This window comes from Ictidomys tridecemlineatus, chromosome 2 (genome assembly GCF_052094955.1).
Source record: "Ictidomys tridecemlineatus isolate mIctTri1 chromosome 2, mIctTri1.hap1, whole genome shotgun sequence".
NCBI lineage: Eukaryota > Metazoa > Chordata > Mammalia > Rodentia > Sciuridae > Ictidomys > Ictidomys tridecemlineatus.
The window spans coordinates 83,419,679-83,439,625 of record NC_135478.1 but is presented as its reverse complement, the minus strand read 5'-3'; the positions used below and the strand labels follow the sequence as shown (position 1 = coordinate 83,439,625).

The 19,947-nt window shown below is 55.2% G+C and overlaps 1 protein-coding gene across 1 annotated transcript; it reads right to left on the bottom strand.

The window, feature by feature from the left end:
• Nucleotides 1-3,192: 3,192 nt before the first annotated feature.
• On the bottom strand, nucleotides 3,193-19,206 carry Oas2 (2'-5'-oligoadenylate synthetase 2). Its single transcript, XM_078039066.1, has 11 exons — nucleotides 18,701-19,206; nucleotides 16,502-16,772; nucleotides 13,544-13,722; nucleotides 12,255-12,490; nucleotides 11,726-11,870; nucleotides 9,825-9,998; nucleotides 8,402-8,684; nucleotides 7,672-7,859; nucleotides 6,523-6,761; nucleotides 5,503-5,656; nucleotides 3,193-4,456 (listed from the first exon to the last, which is right to left on the bottom strand). The coding sequence occupies exons 1-11, from the start codon at nucleotides 18,875-18,877 to the stop codon at nucleotides 4,379-4,381; spliced, it is 2,124 nt and encodes a 707-aa protein (XP_077895192.1). The 5' UTR covers nucleotides 18,878-19,206; the 3' UTR covers nucleotides 3,193-4,378.
• Between the last annotated feature and the right edge of the window lie 741 nt (nucleotides 19,207-19,947).

Genomic DNA, 19,947 nt, shown 5'->3' with positions numbered 1-19,947 from the left:
CTTTTATAGATGACTCCCATTTTCTTCCCTCTTTTGAATGTATACTTAAAAAATAAAAAAGAGCTCCAATTAGCAGAGAAGGAGTGCTGTGGAGTCTTCCCTTGGAATGGAAACCCCGCCTCAAATGGAGATTCTCAGTTGGCTTCCGAGGGGAAGAAATATTTCTAAAAAACTTCTAGCCTTGGGGGGAAAAAAACCAGAATAAATATGTTGCTTAGCCTGTGGTCATGGGAAATTAAAAGTTAGAAAGTTAAAACACATAACTAGGTGTGGTGGCGCACGCCTGTCATCCCAGCAACTCGGGAGGCTGAGGCAGGAGGATCTCAAGTTCAAAGCCAGCCTCAGCAATTTAGTGAGACCCTAAGCAACTCAGGGAGACCCTGTCTCTGAATAAAATATAAAAAAGAGCTGGGGATGTGGCTCAGTGGTTGAGTGCCCCTGGGTTCAATCCCTAATACCAAAACCAAAACAAAACAACATTTTAAACACTGATAAACAGGGACACTTCAGTTCAATTCTTTCATGATCATTGCATTTTTTTGGTGTCTGTACTTCGGAATGATGGATTGTTCTGGAAATGATAAGAAACACGTGGCTTTTAAGCTTCTTAGGCTCAGCCAGGTGAGAGTCCTACATGAGTTCAGCAGTCTCAGAAAGAAATGGGTGATATTTTGTTTCTTGCATAGTTTCCTGTTGTTGCAATAACAATTAAAAGGCACATATTCGTTATCTCAGAGCCTGAAGGCAAGGAGTCTGAAATGTGTCTCAGTGGGCTCAAATCAAGGAGCTGGGGGGCTGCGTTCCTCTCTGGAAGTCCCAGAAGAGGGTCTCTGCTCTCTTGCCTTTCCCTCATTCCCAGATTTGCCGTCTCCTTCCTCTCCCAGCAGCAGGGGTGACTAGGATCTCCTGTCTCTTCTTCGGTGATCCTCTCTCACTCTGACTGGGAAAGAGCCCCTGTTTTCAGGGCTCATGTGTTTGGACGAGGCCCACCTGGATAAGCCCAGACCAGCTCCCCATCTCAAGGTCCACGGGGTTAATGGCATCTGCAAAGCCCTCTGGCCGCGTGGGGTGGCGTGCTTACGGCCCCAGGGGCGAGGCTGTGGACATGTTTGTGGGGGTGTCACTCGGCCTGACTCCGTGCTTACCCGGGCTTCCTGGGGATTTAGCAGTATTTTCTCGGCCCAGCTCAGGTGGTCCCAGCTGGCCTCCGCGTCCTCCATGATTCTGACATCACTCTGGCCACAGCCTTCAAAAAGCCTGTGGACCTTGCTCTCCACCTTGGGGACCGTCCCTCCCGGTCAGGGTTTTTCCTGAGGGCTGGAGAGGGACCCTCTGTGCTGACCGCGTCCTCCTCTCCTTGCTGGAACCCTGCACAGCTGAGCCTTTGTCCTCTTCTGGTGTTAACTCCCCGCCCTGCGAGGGCGACCCCACGTTCTGGCCCCTTTGGGAACAGGGGACATTCCCTGGGTGCCTTGCAGCCCAGCCCCACAGCCCAGGGAAGTGCCACACCAGGGCTCTGGTCACCGTCCCAGCTGGGTGGAGCCGCCGGGCTGCTCACGCTCTCATCCAAGCGGGATTCCTCCTTCGAGGTCTACACCCATTCCAGGGGACCTGGCCCAACTCACACAGGGCGGTGCCAGGGAAGAGCTTCCTGTGCCTCTCCCTGTCCAGGGCTCTCCTGGACTCTGATGCCCATGAATGACGGACGGATGAATGGTAAGGCCTTTCCCGCCCAGGTGTGAACCACCCTCAGTGGAAAAGCACCAAAGCCCTCGCTATTCAGGCTCCTGATGATTCTTTTCTCCTTTTGTTTCTGAGGATTGGAAGCTGCGGACGCTTGACTACTGAGCTACAACTCCAGTCCTTTTTATTTTGAGACTGAGTTGTTGAGGCTGGCCTCTAACTTGTGCTCCTCCTGCCTCAGCCTCCAGAGTCACTGGGATTACAGGCATGTACCACCTGGCTCCCGGTGGTCCTTTTAACCACAAATTGTCCCCATTGGTGAGCTCATTCTTGGTCTACTGTTCAAACTCTTCCAAATTCCTCTTGCCCCAAGGGCTGTGCTTCTCATCCCTGCTTACTTTCTCTGATACCATTGGGGACCGGGCTGCTAGGGTAGCCAGGCATGAATCCTGGCCTTGGACCTTGACCTTTAGGTGTCCTTCATTGGATTCCTGTGACAATCCTGGCTCGTGTACCCTGGGGTTGGGAGCATGCCTACCCTTCCATGTTTCTGTCTGGGCTTCTCCCTGTTTTCTTCGTCTCTTTCTATGAAGTCTCTCTGGCCCGTGCATCTTCTCTGGGATCTGTTAAGTCAGTTCTTTCTGTGTCCCGGAGCCCATGATGGTGCCGAATTAAAAAAAAAAAAAAATCAAGTTGGCAAGAACATTCATGGGACAGTGCTGTGCCTCCGCCTGGAGGCACTACGCTGACTCCTGGCTGGGTTGTTGATGCTTCTGGGGACGCACCCCCAGGCCTGGGTACCCTGATCCCGTGCTCTGCCACTGATCTCCACCCTGCCTCCCCCTCTCCTCCCACTGGTGACTGCACTGTGGACCTGGGAGGTGACACTCCCATTGCATGTTCCCATAGCATCTTGTGTCGTGCCTTGGGGCTCTGCCTGAGCGTCTCATCCGAGGACAGTGTTTCTGATTTTGCATCCTCTCTGCAGATGCGAAAGAGAATTCTTCTGGGTAAAAGAATACAATTTCCTCATCAATATGTTTTCTTGTTTATCCCGAAATACAGATCCTACAAGAGAGGCCATTTGTTGACATCAGCTACTGATTTTTTTTCTGCAAAAGGGTCGGTGCCCTCGTTGTGTCCCGTAAGGACCACGGACTGCATGTTTGCCGGTCGCTGTGACGTCTAGCCTGGCTCCTAATGAATTCAACCCTCTACTGAAGGCAGCAAAGGCATTGGCATGAAAGTGGTGCATTCAGTGCCGATCCTCTGACACCCACGGACCATCTTGCAATTCAATTCAGTTCAGACTCTAGCTGCCTGGAGTGGGTGCAGCGCCCGCGGGGTAAAAGCAAGGTCTCCAGCACATCCAGCCTGACTTCAGACAGCAGCCCTGCATGGGCTCCCTGGGCTGCCCATACCTCTGCCCGACTTGGCTACAAACTTGGGGCTTTGACCCTCTTAGGTCTCATAGGTCACTAGAATGACTCGCAGGACTCAGGAGAACACTTTGCTTGCAATCACCACTTTATGATAAAGAACATGAGTGAACAACCAGATAGAGAGAGACAGGGTACAGCCAATCCAGGAGCACGCTGAGGTCAGGAGCTCTGTCCCCCTGGTGTTGGGACATGCGACCCTCCTGAGACACTGTAGTGTTTGCCCACCAGGAAGCTCCAAAGCCTCATGACCCAGAAGTTCATATTGGACCCCATTATTTGGGCAAGATTGGTTAGATCACTGACCGCACAACTGAGCTCAATCTCTAGTTCCCTCTGCTTCCTGAAGATCGGGGGTGTGGAAAGCTCTAGCCCTTTAATTACGAGGGAGGTCTTTCTGGCTCGGGAAGCCCCCCTCCACATGCTCTAAGTGCCCCTGGGGTCTCTGAGGCTCTTCCTCCTCCTTTCTTCTTGCAGTACTGGGAATTGAACCTGGGGATGCTCCATCACTGAGTTACACCCCCAGCCCTTTTTATTTTGAGAAAGGACCTCACTAAGTTGCTAAGGCTGGCCTTGAATTTCGATCCTCCTGCCTCAGCCTCCCAAGTCACTGGGGTCACAGGTGTGCGCCACTGCACCAGCTGGGAGTCACCTTCTTAGCTGAAATTCAGGGATGGTGGAGGGGGTTTGTTATGAATGCAAAAGACACTTTTGTCAGGAAATTCTTTGGTTTTGAAGTTCTATGCCAGTCCCTGGGCACAAAGGCCGGCTGGATGCTTTGTTGTCTCCTGGGCGGGTGGGAAGACAGGCAGTAGGTGGGGGGAGGAACAGCCCTGGGGAGCTGACCATGGCAGGACAGGGCTGGCGGGCAGCCGGCTGGGGGACACCACAGCCGTGGGGCAGGGAGGGTCTGTGCGTGGAGGGAAGGGGACAGACAGATGGTGGCTGAGCTGGGAGGTTGTGAGAACAGCTCAGAGTGAAGGGACCAAGGGCCAGGAGAAGAGCCTGACTCTGGGGGTGCAGCGAGGGTCCTTGAGGGGTGTAGAGAGGGCGGCTGGGGGCCGAGGCTTTTCAAGGTGGTCACCGGCCTCATGGGGTCCAACCGGGTGGGAGTCGGGAAAGGGCTCTGCAGCCTTGTTTTCAGGGGGTCCAAGACACCGGGCAGGAGAGGCGGGGCCCAGTAGGGTGGAGCGAGCCTGGGGGACCGGATTCTTCCAGAGCAATTTCCAGATGGCCTTAGAAGGTCTTCTAGCGCGTCACCTCAGGATGGAGCGGCTTCTGACCCAGACAGCAGGGTAGAGCCCAGCTCCGCAACTGCCCGGCGTCTGCACTGTCTGCGGGAGTGGACAGCAGAGATGAGGGTCCTGTGCAGCGACGACCCCTGCTAAGGAGCCGAAGGAGAGGCTTGGGGACCGTATCTGGGGACGAGACTGTGGCCGGAGACACTCTTTTGGTGCTATCGGTTCTGGTAACAAGGGGAAGCAGGGGGATTGCTCTAAAGCAGGGGTTCTCCCAGGGAAAAATTCCCTCCCTGGAGGACAGGTGACAATGTCTTATTCCACCTGGGTGGTAGCATCTGGGTAGAGAGCTGGGGTGCTGCTTAGCCCCCGAAATGAGATTCCCCTACCCCAGGGCCCAGGCGGAGAAGCCCTGCTGTAGAGACGGGGGCTGGGGAGGGCAGCCGAGGGTGCAGGTGGGAGGGCCCGAGGGTAGATCGGGGTGGCAGGAGACCCCCACTCTTGGGTGACCGACCCAACCCACAGCCACGGTCATCTTCACCCTGGTTCTCTGTAGCCACGAGACCATTGTGATCCTCCTGCCTCAGGCTCCCGAGTGGCTGGGATCACAGGTGTGTGCCACTGTCCCCAGCCAAATCCCAGTGCTCACCACCCCTGGTTATCCTTTCCTTTTTAGTTCTTCCCTCCTAGTAGGGGGACCTGCTGTCTATGGACGCGCGGGGCCACGACTCCAGAAACCCACTAAACGGGGTGGAGCCAGAAGCCACAGAGAGCTGCGCTCCCGTGGGGGACATGTGACCATGACTGCAGACCTGGTTGGCTAGGGAGGTGGGTGCTTCTGGCACCTGCTGGGTAGAGACCAGGGTGCTGCTCAGACTCCTGATCCGGCCCCTCCACCCCACTAGCAGAGGGCACCCCAGCCCTGACGTCAGAGGTGCTGAGGCGGAGGGAACCGCACAGGGAAGGGCTCCCGAGCTGTTCTGGAGCCCTGGTGGCCTCTTGCTTGCCGAGATGTGCAGCGGTTACTGGTGACGGGGTGGGGAAGGGGACATGGCTGCTTTAGCTCCCAGAGAAGTTCCTTGACTCGAGCCTGACACAGGACCATCCCGGAGGGGGGGCCACTTCCTTCAGATCACCCTTACTGGCACATTCCACAGCTGCACGGGGTTTCCGGCCCCATCTCTCATGCAGAGAGACGACAGCCACTGCCTGGCTTCTTTGGCCAGGAGATGCCAGCACCAGCGGTCCCCACCTCCCACGTCACCCGTGGGGTCTGCTGGGTCCAAGATCACAGGCCTGTAGGAGGGTGAGAAGGTGTGAGAAACTGGTTAATTCTTAGAGGATTTCTTTCCAAACTGGTGGCTTCAGAATTTGAGGCCCCGTCCTACTTACAGCAATTTTTTTTTTTGGTACCAGGGATGGAACCCAGGGGCACTCGAACCCTGAGCCCCATCCCCAGCCCTATTTTGTTTTTTATTTAGAGACAGGGTCTCACTGAGTTGCTTAGGGCCTCTCTAAATTGCTGAGGCCGGCTTGGAACTTGAGATCCTCCTGCCTCAGCCTCCCTAGCAGCTGGGATCACAGGCACAAATCACAGGATCTGCTAGATGTTTTGGAAGCTGTTACTCTACACAGAGAGCACAGTACCACTCTATGTCACTGTCCCCTCGAGGCCGAGTCCTCTTTTAACCAAACACAATGTTGTGGAGCAGGTCCCCCGCCCCCCAGCCCACCCAGCTTCCCCTTTCCTCTGTTCTCTCTTTTCTCATCCTGTTCCTCCTGCCTCTGGTGTTCTGTCCCTGCTGCTGAAGACACGTGCTGAGATTCCTGGTCTATTCTGGAAGGTCGGAAAGGGCAGATTAAACCTGACCTAGTACAAGCCCCCAATAACAAATTGACCTGTGGGGGACAGCGTTCTTTCTGGGGACACTCTTCCAACGCCATCCTCTCAGACCTGCTGACAAACCCAGGTGGACAAGAGCCCTGCCCCTCTTCCTCCTGGGCAGCACTTCCTTCCGCCCCTAGGACTTTATCCCTGGGGACTGGCCGTGTTGTCAGCACCTCGCTGCTCAGGGTCACATGTGGAAAGACTCAGGGTCCAGGGGGAGGAAGAGGATGCAAGAGCATTGGAGGGAACCGGTCAATCAAGAATAGAGGGGCACCTGGTTTTCTGGATCTGGGTCAGAAGGAACGTGCGCATCGTCTCGTCCTCGAAGTTGTAGTTGACATTCCAAAAGATGCAGAGCTGCTGGTACTTTGTGACCAGATCCAGGACTGTCCGGAAGCCTTCAGCAGTGTGGAAACTCTCCGACCCGCAGCCCTGCTCCCAGGCGTAGATGGTGAGCAGCTCCAGGGCGTACTTCGGGGGCAGAGACCCCTTGGATTTCAGTTTTCTTTCACACTGAGGGACGGGGGGACATCAGATGACCTTGGTAAGAACAGGCGCCCCAGGAGCTCTCCGAGGGTCCCATGGACGGCTGGGCCACGGCGGAGCGATAGAGTCACCGTGACGCTGGAGGCAGGTGCTCTGCCCCGTGGAGGTCTAAATACTGTCCAGCAGCTGGGGCTCTTGGGACAGTCACACAGCCGTGGCCAGAACCCCACCAGGGGCTAACCAGGGGCTGGGGCATGTTACTCGCACCATCCCCAATCCCACCAAAGCTGGGCACCATGATGTCCACTTCAGATGAAATCAGAAGGCGGGGTCAAGGGGAAGGACACTGCTCCAGGTCACACCAGAGCCCCCTGAACGGCCACACCCGCCACCTTTGATTGTCCAGGACAAAGACCGCAGAGCCCAGTGTTCAGGCCGTAGGGGCCACAGCAGCAAGAGCTGGGGTCGTGCGTTGGACGTTTGCCATCATGAAAACACTCGGAAAGGACCTTGTGTGCGGGACCGTGAAATCGAGCACAGAGGGGCTGCCCGGGACAGAAAGCGCAGCAGCCTCCTCCCCTGTGGCTGTGGGCTGCCTGCCAGGAGGTGCCCGTGTCTACCCCCTGTGGAAACCGACCAGCAGAGAAGCCACCCTGGCACCTGCCAACCCGCGGGCCTGTCACTCCTAACTCCCATCCTCCCTTGGTGGCTTGGATTCCTGCTGAATTCTTTGGCTAATTGATGGCAGGAGGCAGGGCATACCTGGCCCAAGTAAATAAAGTTAGTGACAGGAACGTTACAGACACCCGGCTCAGCCACGGGCGGGTTCTCTGGAGCGGCCCAGTCCCCAGTGTGGGAGAAAGGGGCAGGGGCTGGCTTCCTGGACACATCTCACTGGTAAAGGTCATGGCCAGGCGGTCAGCCGGGGCCAGCATACCTGTTTGTACCAGTGCTTCATCAGGCGGATCAAGTTCTTCAGCTTGGTGGGCCGGGAGACGATGAAATTGCGCTGCAGTTCGGTAAAACAGGTAGAAAACTCTCCCGCCGGGAGGTCAGAGGATCTGTACAGATCGATGAGCCCCGCGTAGACCTGGGGTCCGGGTGTGGAGCCGGAATGCAGTTGACCTGGATAAAAGAATTTAAAACATTTTGTGACATACAGTCCCAGGAAATGAGGATGAACTGTCCCAGAGTATTTGCATCTTGGTGTCTAAGGCACAGGCAGCCTCTTCAGAGGAATGAGATGTTTTCTGAGATTACTTCAAGTTCTTGGTCGATCTAGAACACAGCTGGAGACAACTTCCATTATTGAAGAATGAGCTTTGAACAGTGCAGCTCTGGAATCCACAAACCTTGGTCCCTGGGGTAAACCTGGCCCCCTGCTTGTTTTGTAAATAAAGTTTTATTGGAACAAGGCTACAGTATTTGTCGATATGTTGCTTATGGCCGTTTTCATATTATAAAGGCCGAGTTGAGTGCAGGGAGATACCCCGTAGTCCTCAAAATATAAATAATTGCTATCTTGACTTTTAGATTAAAAAAAAAGTTTGCTGGTCCCTCTTCTGCACTTTGCTTCTGTACTTGCTGGTTCTCTCCATCCCTGACCACCCGCCACTTCCAGCATCTAGAATCTTCCTCCTCCAGAGCTGGGCTCTGGGGATGCTCACCTAGTGCGTTAAAGGCGGGCAACACGTCAAAGTCGACACTTTCGTTGACATTTTTGGATTTCAGAGAGAAGCTCAGCACCCTGGGGGCCTTCCACTTGGACATCTCGAACGTCACTTCGAACTGCGTCTTCTGCTGCCAGACTTCCAGCTGCCTGCGGATCTCCTGGACAACCCTGCCCCGCTCGTTTCTCTGGGAGGTGTAGCTCTGAAGTGTGCTGGGGAACACCACCAGGTCGGCGTCGGAACCGATCTTCAGGGTCGTGCCTTTGGCGGCTGACCCTCCCTGGGGGACAGAGGGGGCGTGAGACCCAGGCTCTCCTGGCCCTTGAGGCCCTCGCCACCACGGTCTGGCACCACTTGGGGCTAATTCATGAGGTCATTAAGGGCAGCTTCCAACGAGGGTCCAGTGAGGGCGGAGTCCACAGCAGAGCAGAGCGTTAGGATCGGGTGCCCTGATCCCACCGGGGGACAATAACAATGGATCCTCCACTTCTCAATTTCCTAAAGAATCCTCAGCTTTCACTTATTTTCCTCAAATAAGTCAAACTCAGGGTGATTGCTACATTGTAAGTTCTCATTTGTTCTCTGAGGGGCCAGTCTCCTGCAGTCTGGGGACCTCGGGATGAATATTCATAACTAAGGTGCAGGGGTCAGTAAACAATCCATCAAAGGATAGACGGTAGTATTTTAGGCTTTGGAGGTGCTTAGTTCTCTGCTACACAGGTTTAACTTCTTAATCTCCTCCTTCTCCTCCTCCATTCAATTTCTGGTGAAATTTAAGAGCTGTGGCTACAGGAGTCTTAGGTCATGGAGCGCATTCCCCAGGGGGGATTATGGAAATGCCGCCCCCTCCTATCTCTCTGTATTTTGATTCCCAGACATGAGCTGAGTGGCTTGGTCCACCATATGTTCTGCCTCACCACTGGTAATGGGGCCAATCAATCAATACAAACCTTTTCTCTTTATCAGTTCATTTGTCTCAGGCATTTTGGTACAGTACTGGAGAGCTGACTGATACATGACCTTATTGGGGAAAAGAGTCTCTGAAGATGTAATTAAATTAAAGATCTTGAGATGAGATCATTCTGAATTCTAAACCCAATGGAAAGTGTCCTTGGAAGGGAAAAGAAGACGACACATGTCAGAGAGGGGATACGAAGACAGAGGTAGAGATGGGACCGATGCACCTACAAGCCCAAGAGTACCAAGGATGGCCAGCAACCCTTGGAAACAGGGTGAAACACGAGCCGTTAATGACAGTGACAGTCTGTCAATGCCACCCCCCCCCCCAAGACTAGCATCCTAGTCCCAGTTCTCTAGTCTCAGATTTCTGATGCAGGTTGAGCCCTGGAAAGCCACAGTGATGCCCCGTCCCACTTCTTCCCCTGCCCGCAGCAAACCTGGAGAGAAGGCCTGCACTCACCTTGATGACCTTCTGGACCTTGGTGGTCGAGTGTCGGAAGCAATCTTCTTTAAGGAATGTGCAGATGTCGTCCACGGCTCTGTGGAGCTGATCCAGGAAGTCTTTGTTGGGCTGCAGAAAGTCCTTGATGAACTTGTCCAGAAGGTGGCCGGGGGTCATGAAGAGTGGTGCTGGCTGGGAAAGTGGGGGACGCAGGGCTGAGCCTTCCTGGCGGCCAAGGCGGGCTGCCTTCCCCACTGTGCCAGCTCTGTCTCTGCCCTCCCCCGGTCAGCAGCAGCTGTCCTGTCTGTGGCCCTCTAGTGGCTTCACCTCAGGAGCGCACCTGAGAGCTTAGGGTGGTACCCGAATCCCCCGGGGGTGAGCACCCTGCTAGTTCCTCTCGTTACCACCTTGGAGAGATCTGGGTCCCGCTCCTGACGGGCTGGTGAGGACTTGAGGTGGGGAGATGAGCCCGGTCACCCGGCTGGTCCAGGGAGTCCCGAGATGACAAGGCAGGCAGGAAGGTTAGAGCTGAAGAAGGCCAGGCGGCCCCAGAAGCAGAGACAGAGACAGCAAGGTGCCAGGCTCTTGGCTTTGCAGGTGGAGGAAGCAAGGCCCAGGAGTCAAGAAACTTGGGACAGCCTTGAGAAGCTCGAAAAGCCCAGGAAACACATCCTTCCCCAGAGCCCACGACGCCTCCGTTCCGGCACAGGGCGTGCCATCTGGGATTGCTTCTCCCCAGAACTGTAAGAGAATCAACTCGTGTTGCTGTAGCCACTAGGCTTGGGGCACTAAACAGACAGCTGCACTAAGGGGCGATGCACACATTGTTCTGAGGAATGAGGTCCTTCCGCTGCCCAGCACTGACCAGCCCATTGGAGGTGCGAAAGTCGCCCAGCTCCATGGTCAACAGTTAACCTTGGTTGCCCACAGATATTGCAAGGGGACCTCAGAGTTCTTGGGGTAGCTCCCCCTGGAGGGCAAACTTGGAAGTGCAGGGTTTGTGTGTGAGTGTGTGTGAGTGTGCGTGAGTGTGTGAGAGTGTGTGTGTGCACACATGCACGTGAGCCCTCCTGTTGTTCAGCAGCTCCTGGGCTCCTGTCTTATCCTCAGTAGCTGGGGGGGGGGGTCCCCAGTCTGGACACAGAGGCAGGAGAAGAGCAAGACACAAATGACCAAAGCAGGAGCCCAAGATGGTATAGGGGAGACACAAGAACCAACGCGACCTGTGCTCTGGGATAGAATGTTCTAGAGGATATTCTCGGGGTACTGGACGCGATCTAGAAATGGACTGGATTGAGACAGTAAAAACATATGAGCCCAGCGGCATTAGCTGGTGGCCTGGAGATTATGGAGGAGCAGAAATGTCCAGCTAGGAAGGTGTCTGGTAGCCTAGTCTCAAACATCCCGGTCTAAACTGAAGAGTGATAATGACATGCGTGTCCTGTGGCAGATGTGGTCAATGTGGCACATCTGTGCAGCTGTGTCGGGGCCCAGAGAGACCCGCTGGACCATTGCTGCCACTATTCTATGTTTGAAAGCTTTTCAGAATAAAACACCATGAAAACTGGGGGGAGGGAGCCAGGACCAGGTTTCCAGAGTGAGGGGGGCTGGGGCAGGGCCCGGGGGTCCAGTTAGGGAACCTCCTCAGGCACGGGCTCCTTCGTCAGGTGAGCTCCTTCACATGTTCATTTACAGCCCTCAGACTTCTTTACAAAAGGGGTGCAGTTCCTGCCTCCCATAGAATTGGGGGTAAATCAGTCCCTTGTCTGCAGAAGGTGGAATTTGCTCCATCTGCTTGTCCTCCGAAGATGAATGTTCTCAAGGAGGCAGAATAGTCCTAGTGGTCTGACCTGGGAATGTCCTCCGTGCATCGTCCCCTCTGCAGTCTGGAGCAAGCCGTGTGTGGAAAAGCCTCTTACCAGAACATTCCAGGAGAGCCTCGGCGCCTCGCCGCTCTGCTGGAGAGAAGAGAGCCAGAGCCCGGCTTCCTCCTTCAGACGCGGCCAGGGTACACCCCGTGTGCTCACGTTGTTGGTGGGGTCAGCAGGGTCCAGGATGACCGGCCTGGGAGTCCCATTGGAGGAAAACTCGTCAGTTCTGAGGGCAGAGTGGGCAGCTGCCACCCAGATTTGGATTCCTGCGGGTCCCCTGGGCTGCTAGGGCTCTTTCTGTGACAGTCGGTTCTCTGGGCCTGTGTCCACTGCTTGGCAGGGAGGGTCCAACGACCGAGGACACAGGGGTTTCTCCTTCCTCCTGACCCCTTCCCCCCTCTGCACCTCTGCCCCTCCTAGAGCACGGCTGCCATGTTTGTTTCTAGGACAAAGCGTGACCCCAGTTTGGGGAGCGAGAGCATGGGCCAGGTCCCCACTTTCAGCCCCTGGGGCCACGGGGGAAGGCCTGAGGCCTGGCGCGCGGCCTGTGGGGGAGACTGCGGGGCAGGCTGGCCACCTCTGAGATCGGAGCTGCTGCAGGAGGACATTCCTGACGGTCTCGTCCTCAAAGTCGTAGTTGACTGTCCAGTAGACGCACAGGAGGTCCTTCTGCTCGATCAGCCCCAAGACAGTGCGGACGCCCTGGGCCATGTCGAAGTCCTCAGCTCCGCACCCCTGCTCCCAGGCGTACACCGTGAGGAGCTCCAGGGCATACTCCGAGAACAAGGAGGAAATCCCCCATTTTTTCTGGCACTGTGGGAAGAGACAAGAGCAAGGGCCGTGCTGAGACCCAATTCTCCCTGTGCCCTGGGGTCCGAGATCAAGGAATCCGGAGTCTACAAGAAGTCCCTGTCCCCATCAGAAGGCCTAACATTGAAGGCACTGTCCAACCCCAGGCTGGACAGAGTGTCGGGCAACCCCAACTCTCACCTACCCTCATGGGAATATAACTAGGTGTAGCTGTTCTGGAAAACTGTTTGGCCATAAAGAAGTGAATTAAAAACTCCCCGTATGTATTTCATATGGATCCCAGGCTTGTAGATATACATATGCACATAGGTGTTCCATGTGGTTGTGTGAACACACACACATGTACACAACCGTATGCTGACCCTAGAACCCAGCCATGGCACCGCCGTATGCCTACCCAAGAGAAACGAGTGTTTAAATTTATAAAAGACACCCAGGAGAATAGGCAGAGTAACCTAATTCATAATAGCTCCAATTTGGAAATGACCCAAATGCCCATCAGCAGTAGAAAAGATCAATATGTGGTATATTCACAAAATGGAACTGTTGGAAACAAGAAAACGTTTCCGCTACTTGCAACAATGTGGCTGAATCTCCCAGATATCGTGTTGACAAAAGAAAGGAGATGCAAACCCTTCAGAAACAGACTGAGTGCGGTGGCCCTCACCTGTAATCCCAGCAGCTCAGGAGGCTGAGGCAGGAGGATCGTGAGTTCAAAGCCAGCCTCAGCAATGGTGAGGCACTAAGCAACTCAGTGAGACCCTGTCTCTAAATAAAATCCAAAATAGGGCTAGGGATGGGGCTCAGGGGTCGAGTGCCCCTGAGTTCAATCCCCGGCACTGGTTGGTGGTGACAGATGTTGGAATAGGGGTGTCTGGGGCATAATGGACCAAGGTGGTCTCAAGATGGCATCTGCAAGGCAGAAAGCGTTCTCCATTTTAATTGGGAATTGCCGATGAGGATGAACAATAACAGCAAGCTGTGGAACCTGGCTGGATGTGCGTCGTCTCAGTCACAAGGAAGCACATCGTAATGACATGTTCAATTTGAAATTACCTGCTGGTACCAGTACTTTATCAGGAGAATCAAGTCCTTCAGTTTTCTGGGATACTTGCTGAAAAACTTCTTCCGGAGCTCTGCGAAGCAGACCGAGAATTCTCCTGGGTAGGCAGAGGTCTCATCCATGGCTCTTTTGAGATCTCTGTAGATCCAGGGGCTGGGATTCTCACTGAAGCCTATGGAGAGGGAAACCCGGGCTCAGAGAGGCAGGAACAATGATGGGGGACAATCTCTAGGAAGGCTGGTGCGCTTCCATAACAGGTGACTGCAACAGGTAGTTTGCTGATGAAAATCACCAGCAGAAATGACTAGAGAGGTAGCAATGATAGGTGACATATAAACACATCTGGATCAACAACCAGGAGGAGGCAGGAGGCTTTTTGCTCTTCTGCATCCCACACGTATTTGCTGACTCCCAGGCAGGGTCCAGGGTCATTGGCAAGCAAGGAGGTTGAACAAAGAGCATTCCCCCCTCCCCACAGTGGTAATCATTGAGTGCTGACTCTCTGCTAGGCACGGTCCATGCCCTTAATGCAACATCACCAAACTGTTCTTGGTTAAGTGCAATCGCCACAGCTAAGTTACAGAGGAGGAAACGGGAATACAGACATGTCCAGTGAATGGACGGAGGGAGGGATGATGGATGGATGGAGGGAGGGATGATGGATGGATGAGGGTGGATGGATGATGGATGGGTCAAAGAGCCGTCATAGTTGTGGCTTGGGTGGAAGGCCCTGGGGAGAGGTGAGTTGCAGGAAGACTGCAGAACCTGGTACTAAAGGGCGGCCAGGTTGGTTAGGCTGCTATCTAGTAAAGAGAGCAGTCAGTGAATTCAGAAGACAACCTTTATTGCTTCTTTCTAGAAGAGATCTAGGCTGGGGGTGTGGCTTGGAGGAAAGAGCATTTGATTTGCATGCACAAGGCCTTGAGTTCAACCCTCTGCCTACAAAGGAAAACAAAAGCAAAAACCTCTCTCTTCGCCTAGAGAGGGATCTCGATTTGGAACATGCAGCTCTACCACCATCTGGCGGTGGCTTCTGGGTACCACAGGTGGGGAGGCGTGCGTTTCTTTCTCGCACTGTCCTGGCATGACAGGGTGCACCCGGCAGAGGGCGCGCCGCTGCCGCCAGCCACGGGGGCAGGAATGAGGGCAGAGCGCGCAGGACCACTGTAAGCTGCAGTCGCGGATCTCTGCGCCCCGACTCCAGCCCGCGGTTCAGGCAGGCGCAGGCTCACACCCTTAACCTCCTAATGCCCCTGCAAGCTGCCGTCTCTAGTCCGATCTTACAGTCGGTGGACACCGGACCTGGTGGGACCAGACTCAGGACTGCCCTGATGCCCTTCTCTCTGGCCAGGTCACCTTTCTGTGACAGGGAGTCCTCGGAATAGGTGTATGTCCTCACCTTATCAGAAGATGGGGGAACTATTGTTCTTCAAAGTCCCGTGCAATCCAGAAATTCCTTAAAACTCTGGGTGATGAAAGGCACCCTGGCCAGGGGCTTGGATGCCCTGGGTTCTGATTCTAGTATTGTCTGTGCCTTGACCATGTTGCCCTGGGGATAGTCTTTTCCTTCCATTTCCCCACATGTGCAAGGAGAGGCTGGATCTCTGTTCTAGTATTCTTAAGTCCCTCCACCATCCACCATCCACCATCCCTCCATCCACCATCCCTCCATCCATCATCCCTCCATCCATCATCCCACCATCATCATCCACCCACATCCCTCCATCCATCTATTTTCCATCCATCATCCACCCACATCCCTCCATCCATCTATTTTCCATCCATCATCCCTCCATCAATTAGAAGATCCATCCATCCATCCATCCACCCACCCACCCAACTGCCAAACAATGATTATTGATAATAAACGTTGTACTGGCGTCCAGAGAAGCACGGTCATGTACCTGTCCTCATGACGGTACCATCTAGAAGAGGCAGAACAAGTTATCTGGATGTCAGTGACATAGCTCACGATTGGGGACACACAGGTCACTATCAGAGCCTACAGGAAGTGGGTCTAAATCAGGCACAGGAACCAACGGTGAGTTGGAGTTACCAAAAAATAAAAGGCAGGCAGAAGAATGTTCCAGATGAGGCCCCAGAGCCTGGGCCGCAGTCTGGGCTGAGCGCACGTGGCAGGTCGAAGCAGCTCAGCGAAGGTGAACCTGGGTGGGCAGCAGACTGGGTTGGGATGAGCCCGAAGGGCCACTAGGCCATCAGCGTCCTGCCCTGCGGGGATCTGGTCAAGGGTGTGATGGAGAGGGGCAGAACCACGCTTGTGCTGGGACAGATAGAACCCATCCGCAGAGTGCAGAGGAGAGGAGTAGGGAGACCCTCAGGGGGCTATGGCCAGATCTCGGTGGCCTGGAGTAGCGGTGGGCGGGCGGGAGACAGATTGAAGGCAAGAGGGGCAGGACTGGGGGTAGCCAGGGCTGTGGGGGAGCGGGGGAGACACACTGATGAGAGGTGCAGCCCGGATTGGAGACAGGCAGGACCGTGGGGGCATTGGCAAGCAGGGGACACAGGAGGCAGGCAGGTCTTGGGGGGTGGGAGGAGCACCCCCAGACTCTGGTAGACAGGCTCCCATGGAAGGTGGTTGCCTTGCTCTTGTCCTGGGAGGACGCAGGCTGCAGCCTGTCCTGCCCCTCCTGTCCCTGGGGAGCCAGCCTGGTGGCTGTGGACCGGCGGGAGCTGGGGCAGCCTGGGCCCTTCCTCAGACCCTGAGGAACCTGTGCTTCCAGAAGGGCCCAGGGGCTTGGAAAACCCAGCTTCCGAGATTCAAGTGTCTAGAACCTTCCTGCCACCGTCAGTGGGGAGGTGGGAGGAGTTCCAGAGAGGAGCGTCAGCCGGGCAGGGGGCCCTTCCCTCCCAAGGGTCCCTTTTTGAGAAGCACTGGTGCTTCCCCTGCCCAGGGCTACAGGACCCCGAGGCTTCCGCCCGGGAGCACTCACCCAGAGCATTGAAGGCAGGCAGCACCTGAAAGGAGACAGTCTGCCACCTGGTGGACACCTCGATGTGGAGCTGCCCTCCGAGTCTCAGGATCTGATACCAGGCTGTCAGCCTGTGGGCGAGCAGACGGGCCTTGAGCTGTTGCTCAATGATGTCGAGGATTTCCTGTTGGTTTTTCTTGTGGTCCTGGAATTTTGCCAAGTGGTCGAGGAAGAGGACGAAGGTACCATCTGAGTGGTTTCTCAAGACCGTTTCCCGGCTATAGGAGCCACCCTGCGGGTGACAAAGTAGCAGACATGAGACCCTGGACTCTTGGAGGTTCACGGGGGGGGGGGACCTCCAATTTGACTGAAAACCAAAAATGTTACCATAGCCTTATAATTGAGTGGCAGGCATCCCCGTGTCCACAAAAAATGGGAGATGCTCATAGGATCGCTTTCCTTATTGTCCTCAGAACTGGAGGCCACTACTCAATGGCCATTTGCAATAAGTGGACAAATGTGGGGCTGGCGAAGTAGCTCAGTGGTGGAGCATTTGCTTAGCACAAGTGAGTCAGGTTACAGCCTCAGTACCACATTAAAAAAAAAAAAAGACAAACACAGTGTATTTACACAGTGGAATACTATACAATAATGAAAATGATAAACAGCTGTGGGTAATAATACATATTTCATAGGTGTGATAGGTCAAAGAAACCACACACTAAGGCACACTTAGTGCATGGCATCATTTGTAAAGGGTGACCAAGTAGTCCTGGATAAATCCCTAATTTGAAAGTCCCATATCCCAGGAAAAATCTCAAGTTTGGGCAATCTGGGATGGATGGTCACTTTACATTTATATGAAGTTAAAAAAACACACAAAAGTGGCTGGGTGCTGTGGCTGGTGCACCTGTGATCCCAGCAGCTCAGGAGGCTGAGGCAGGAGGATCTCAAGTTCAAAGCCAGCCTCAGCAAAAGTGAGGTGCTAAGCAACTCAGTGAGACCCTGTCTCTAAATAAAATACAAAGTAGGGCTGGGGATGGGGCTCAGTGGTCAAGTGTCCCTGAGTTCAAACTCTGGTGCCAAAAAACAAACCAACCAAACAAACCAACCAAGCTGCTGGAAGTCCGGAGCGTGTCTACCTGGGATTGGGGTCCTGACTGGGTGGAGACCCAGGCTCCTGGGGGCTGGGGACACTTTGAGGGTCTGGCAGCCTGTCCAGCTGAGCACTTGGGTCTGGGCACTCCTCTTTATTAGGAAGTGGCGTGCTGGGGGAGGTCCCCAGGCCAGTGGGGAGCCTTCCCTCCAGAGGGCTTGAGGGCCCAGTCTCTCTCTTGCTTCCCATTTGAGCTCTGGTCCTTCTACTCACATCTGCTCTGGCCATGATTATTGGCCAGAGCCTACGCCATGCCCTCTGGACCTTAAACATTCCAAACTGGGAGATAAATAAACCTCTTTTCTTTAGAAGGTTAGCCAGCCTAGGTGGGTGCGGCGGCTCACGCCTATAATCCCAGAGGCTGGGGAGGCTGAGGTAGGAGGATCGCAAGTTCGAGGCCAGCCTAGCAATTTATGGAGGCTCTAAGCAACTACAAGGTCCTGTCTCTAAATAAATAAATAAATAGGGCTGGGGATGTGGCTCAGTGGTTAAGCAACCCTGGGTTCAATCCCTGGTTACCGACCTCAACCTCCTCCCCACCAAGAAAAGAAAGGCAGCCTCAGATATTACAGAACGAAACACTGACCCATACAGTGGTGTTGGGGATTAGGACCCCCCTTCCCCACGGGTCCTGAACTTTCCTAGTGCTCCCTCCGCCCCACAGGCCCAGGACGGCCCCAGTCCTGGTGCCCACCATTCTAAACATTTCTAAAGGATGAGAACCACCCTTCCTGCCCCTAGCTGATGAGAACCTCAGAGCAGCCCGGCGCAGATTCATTAAGACCCTCCAGCCTCAGTAGCTTCCTCTGTACAATGGGCCCACGGAACCAGCGACAAATCAGTTGTTCATTGATTTATGAACCGGTGGCGGGGCAGCCCTCTGCGGAGGACATCGGATGTTCAACTCTGAAGACACCCTAAAGTGGGTACCATCTCCCCCGCCCCCCGACCGGCCCAGAGAGGGTGCGCAGCTTGCCCAATGCCACAGCGGGGTAGGGGCAGAGGCAGCCGCGAGGCCCGCGCCCCTATCCACCTCCAGCCACCCCGGCCGGGGCCACGCTCACCATGGCCACGCTCTGCACCACGGGGAAGGGCTGGATTTCCTTCAGGGCAGCGCAGATGGTCTCCACCGTCCCCTGGATCTGCTTCCGACAGGGTTCGGAGGGCTTCAGGTGCCTCTGGACAAACTCGTCCAGCTGCGGGGCGGGCACCGAGGACACCTGCGACTCCCAGTTGCCCATGGCGCCCTGCTGACCGCGGCCCTGCGCTCTGTGCCCTGCGCCCCGCTTTGCGCTGGGGAAAAGGAAAGCGAAGCCCGCGCAGCTCCGCCCCCGCGGCCGCCTGAGGACGGAAACGCAGCCGAGCCTGTCCCGCCGCCTCTGCGCGGGAACCAGCCGCCAGCTAAGCGCAGCCCGCGGGGCTACGCGGGGGCTCCCGGGCGCCAGGTGCGTCCTAGGGCTCACGACCCGCCCTCCCTGGTACTCAGGGTCCCCACCTGCAGAAAGTGGCACTTTTGTCAGGGGTCAAGAGGAGCATTAAATGATCCCTGTCACATGCTCAGAGCAGGAGGGACCGAGCGTGGGTGGGTCCGAGGGAGACCGAGAAACGCAACTTCTGCGCACAGAACTGGGAAATCGAAACTCAGAGGGTTTGCCCCGCTGCCTCTGCCCAGCAGTGATTCACCCAGGAGGCAAAAGTCCCCAAGGCTCAAGGGAATCATCCCCTGCTGGGATGGTTGATCTTATGCACCAACTTGGCCAAGCCCAGTTGCCCAGATATTTGGTCAAACTTACTCCAAATCTTTTTGTGGATGTATTTTAAAGATGAGGCTAACATTAAACCAGTGGACTTTGAGTTAGGAGACCACCCACCGAATGGGGCGGGCCTCACTCAATCAGTCGAAGGCCTTAATAGAAGGAAAGACCGAGTTTCCCTAGGGAAGAGGGGGTTCTGCCCCCAGCTCTGGAAGATGTGCCTGGCCAGCATCCAGGGCCAACCCAAGAGGTGGAACCTGGGGTCCTGAGTTCCAGGCTTGGATTCCCAGCCAGCCACCCACCCACCCAGGGAGCTCAGCACCTGGGGTGGGGAGGGGCTGTGCAGGTGGCCCAGACGGTGGGGCTGTCCCCAGCCCTCAGCTGTGAGGGTCCCAGGGCTGAGTGGATGGCCCCTGGTCCTGTGTCCTTGGCGGGCATCTTAAGCAGAGGCCCTGGACAGCCGGGTGCCTAACATCCCTGGCAGAGGGGGCTCAGGGGCCTCCTTCCTCTGTCCCCTGGGGTGGGCCCCTCCTCCATCCGATTCACAGGTGGTGACT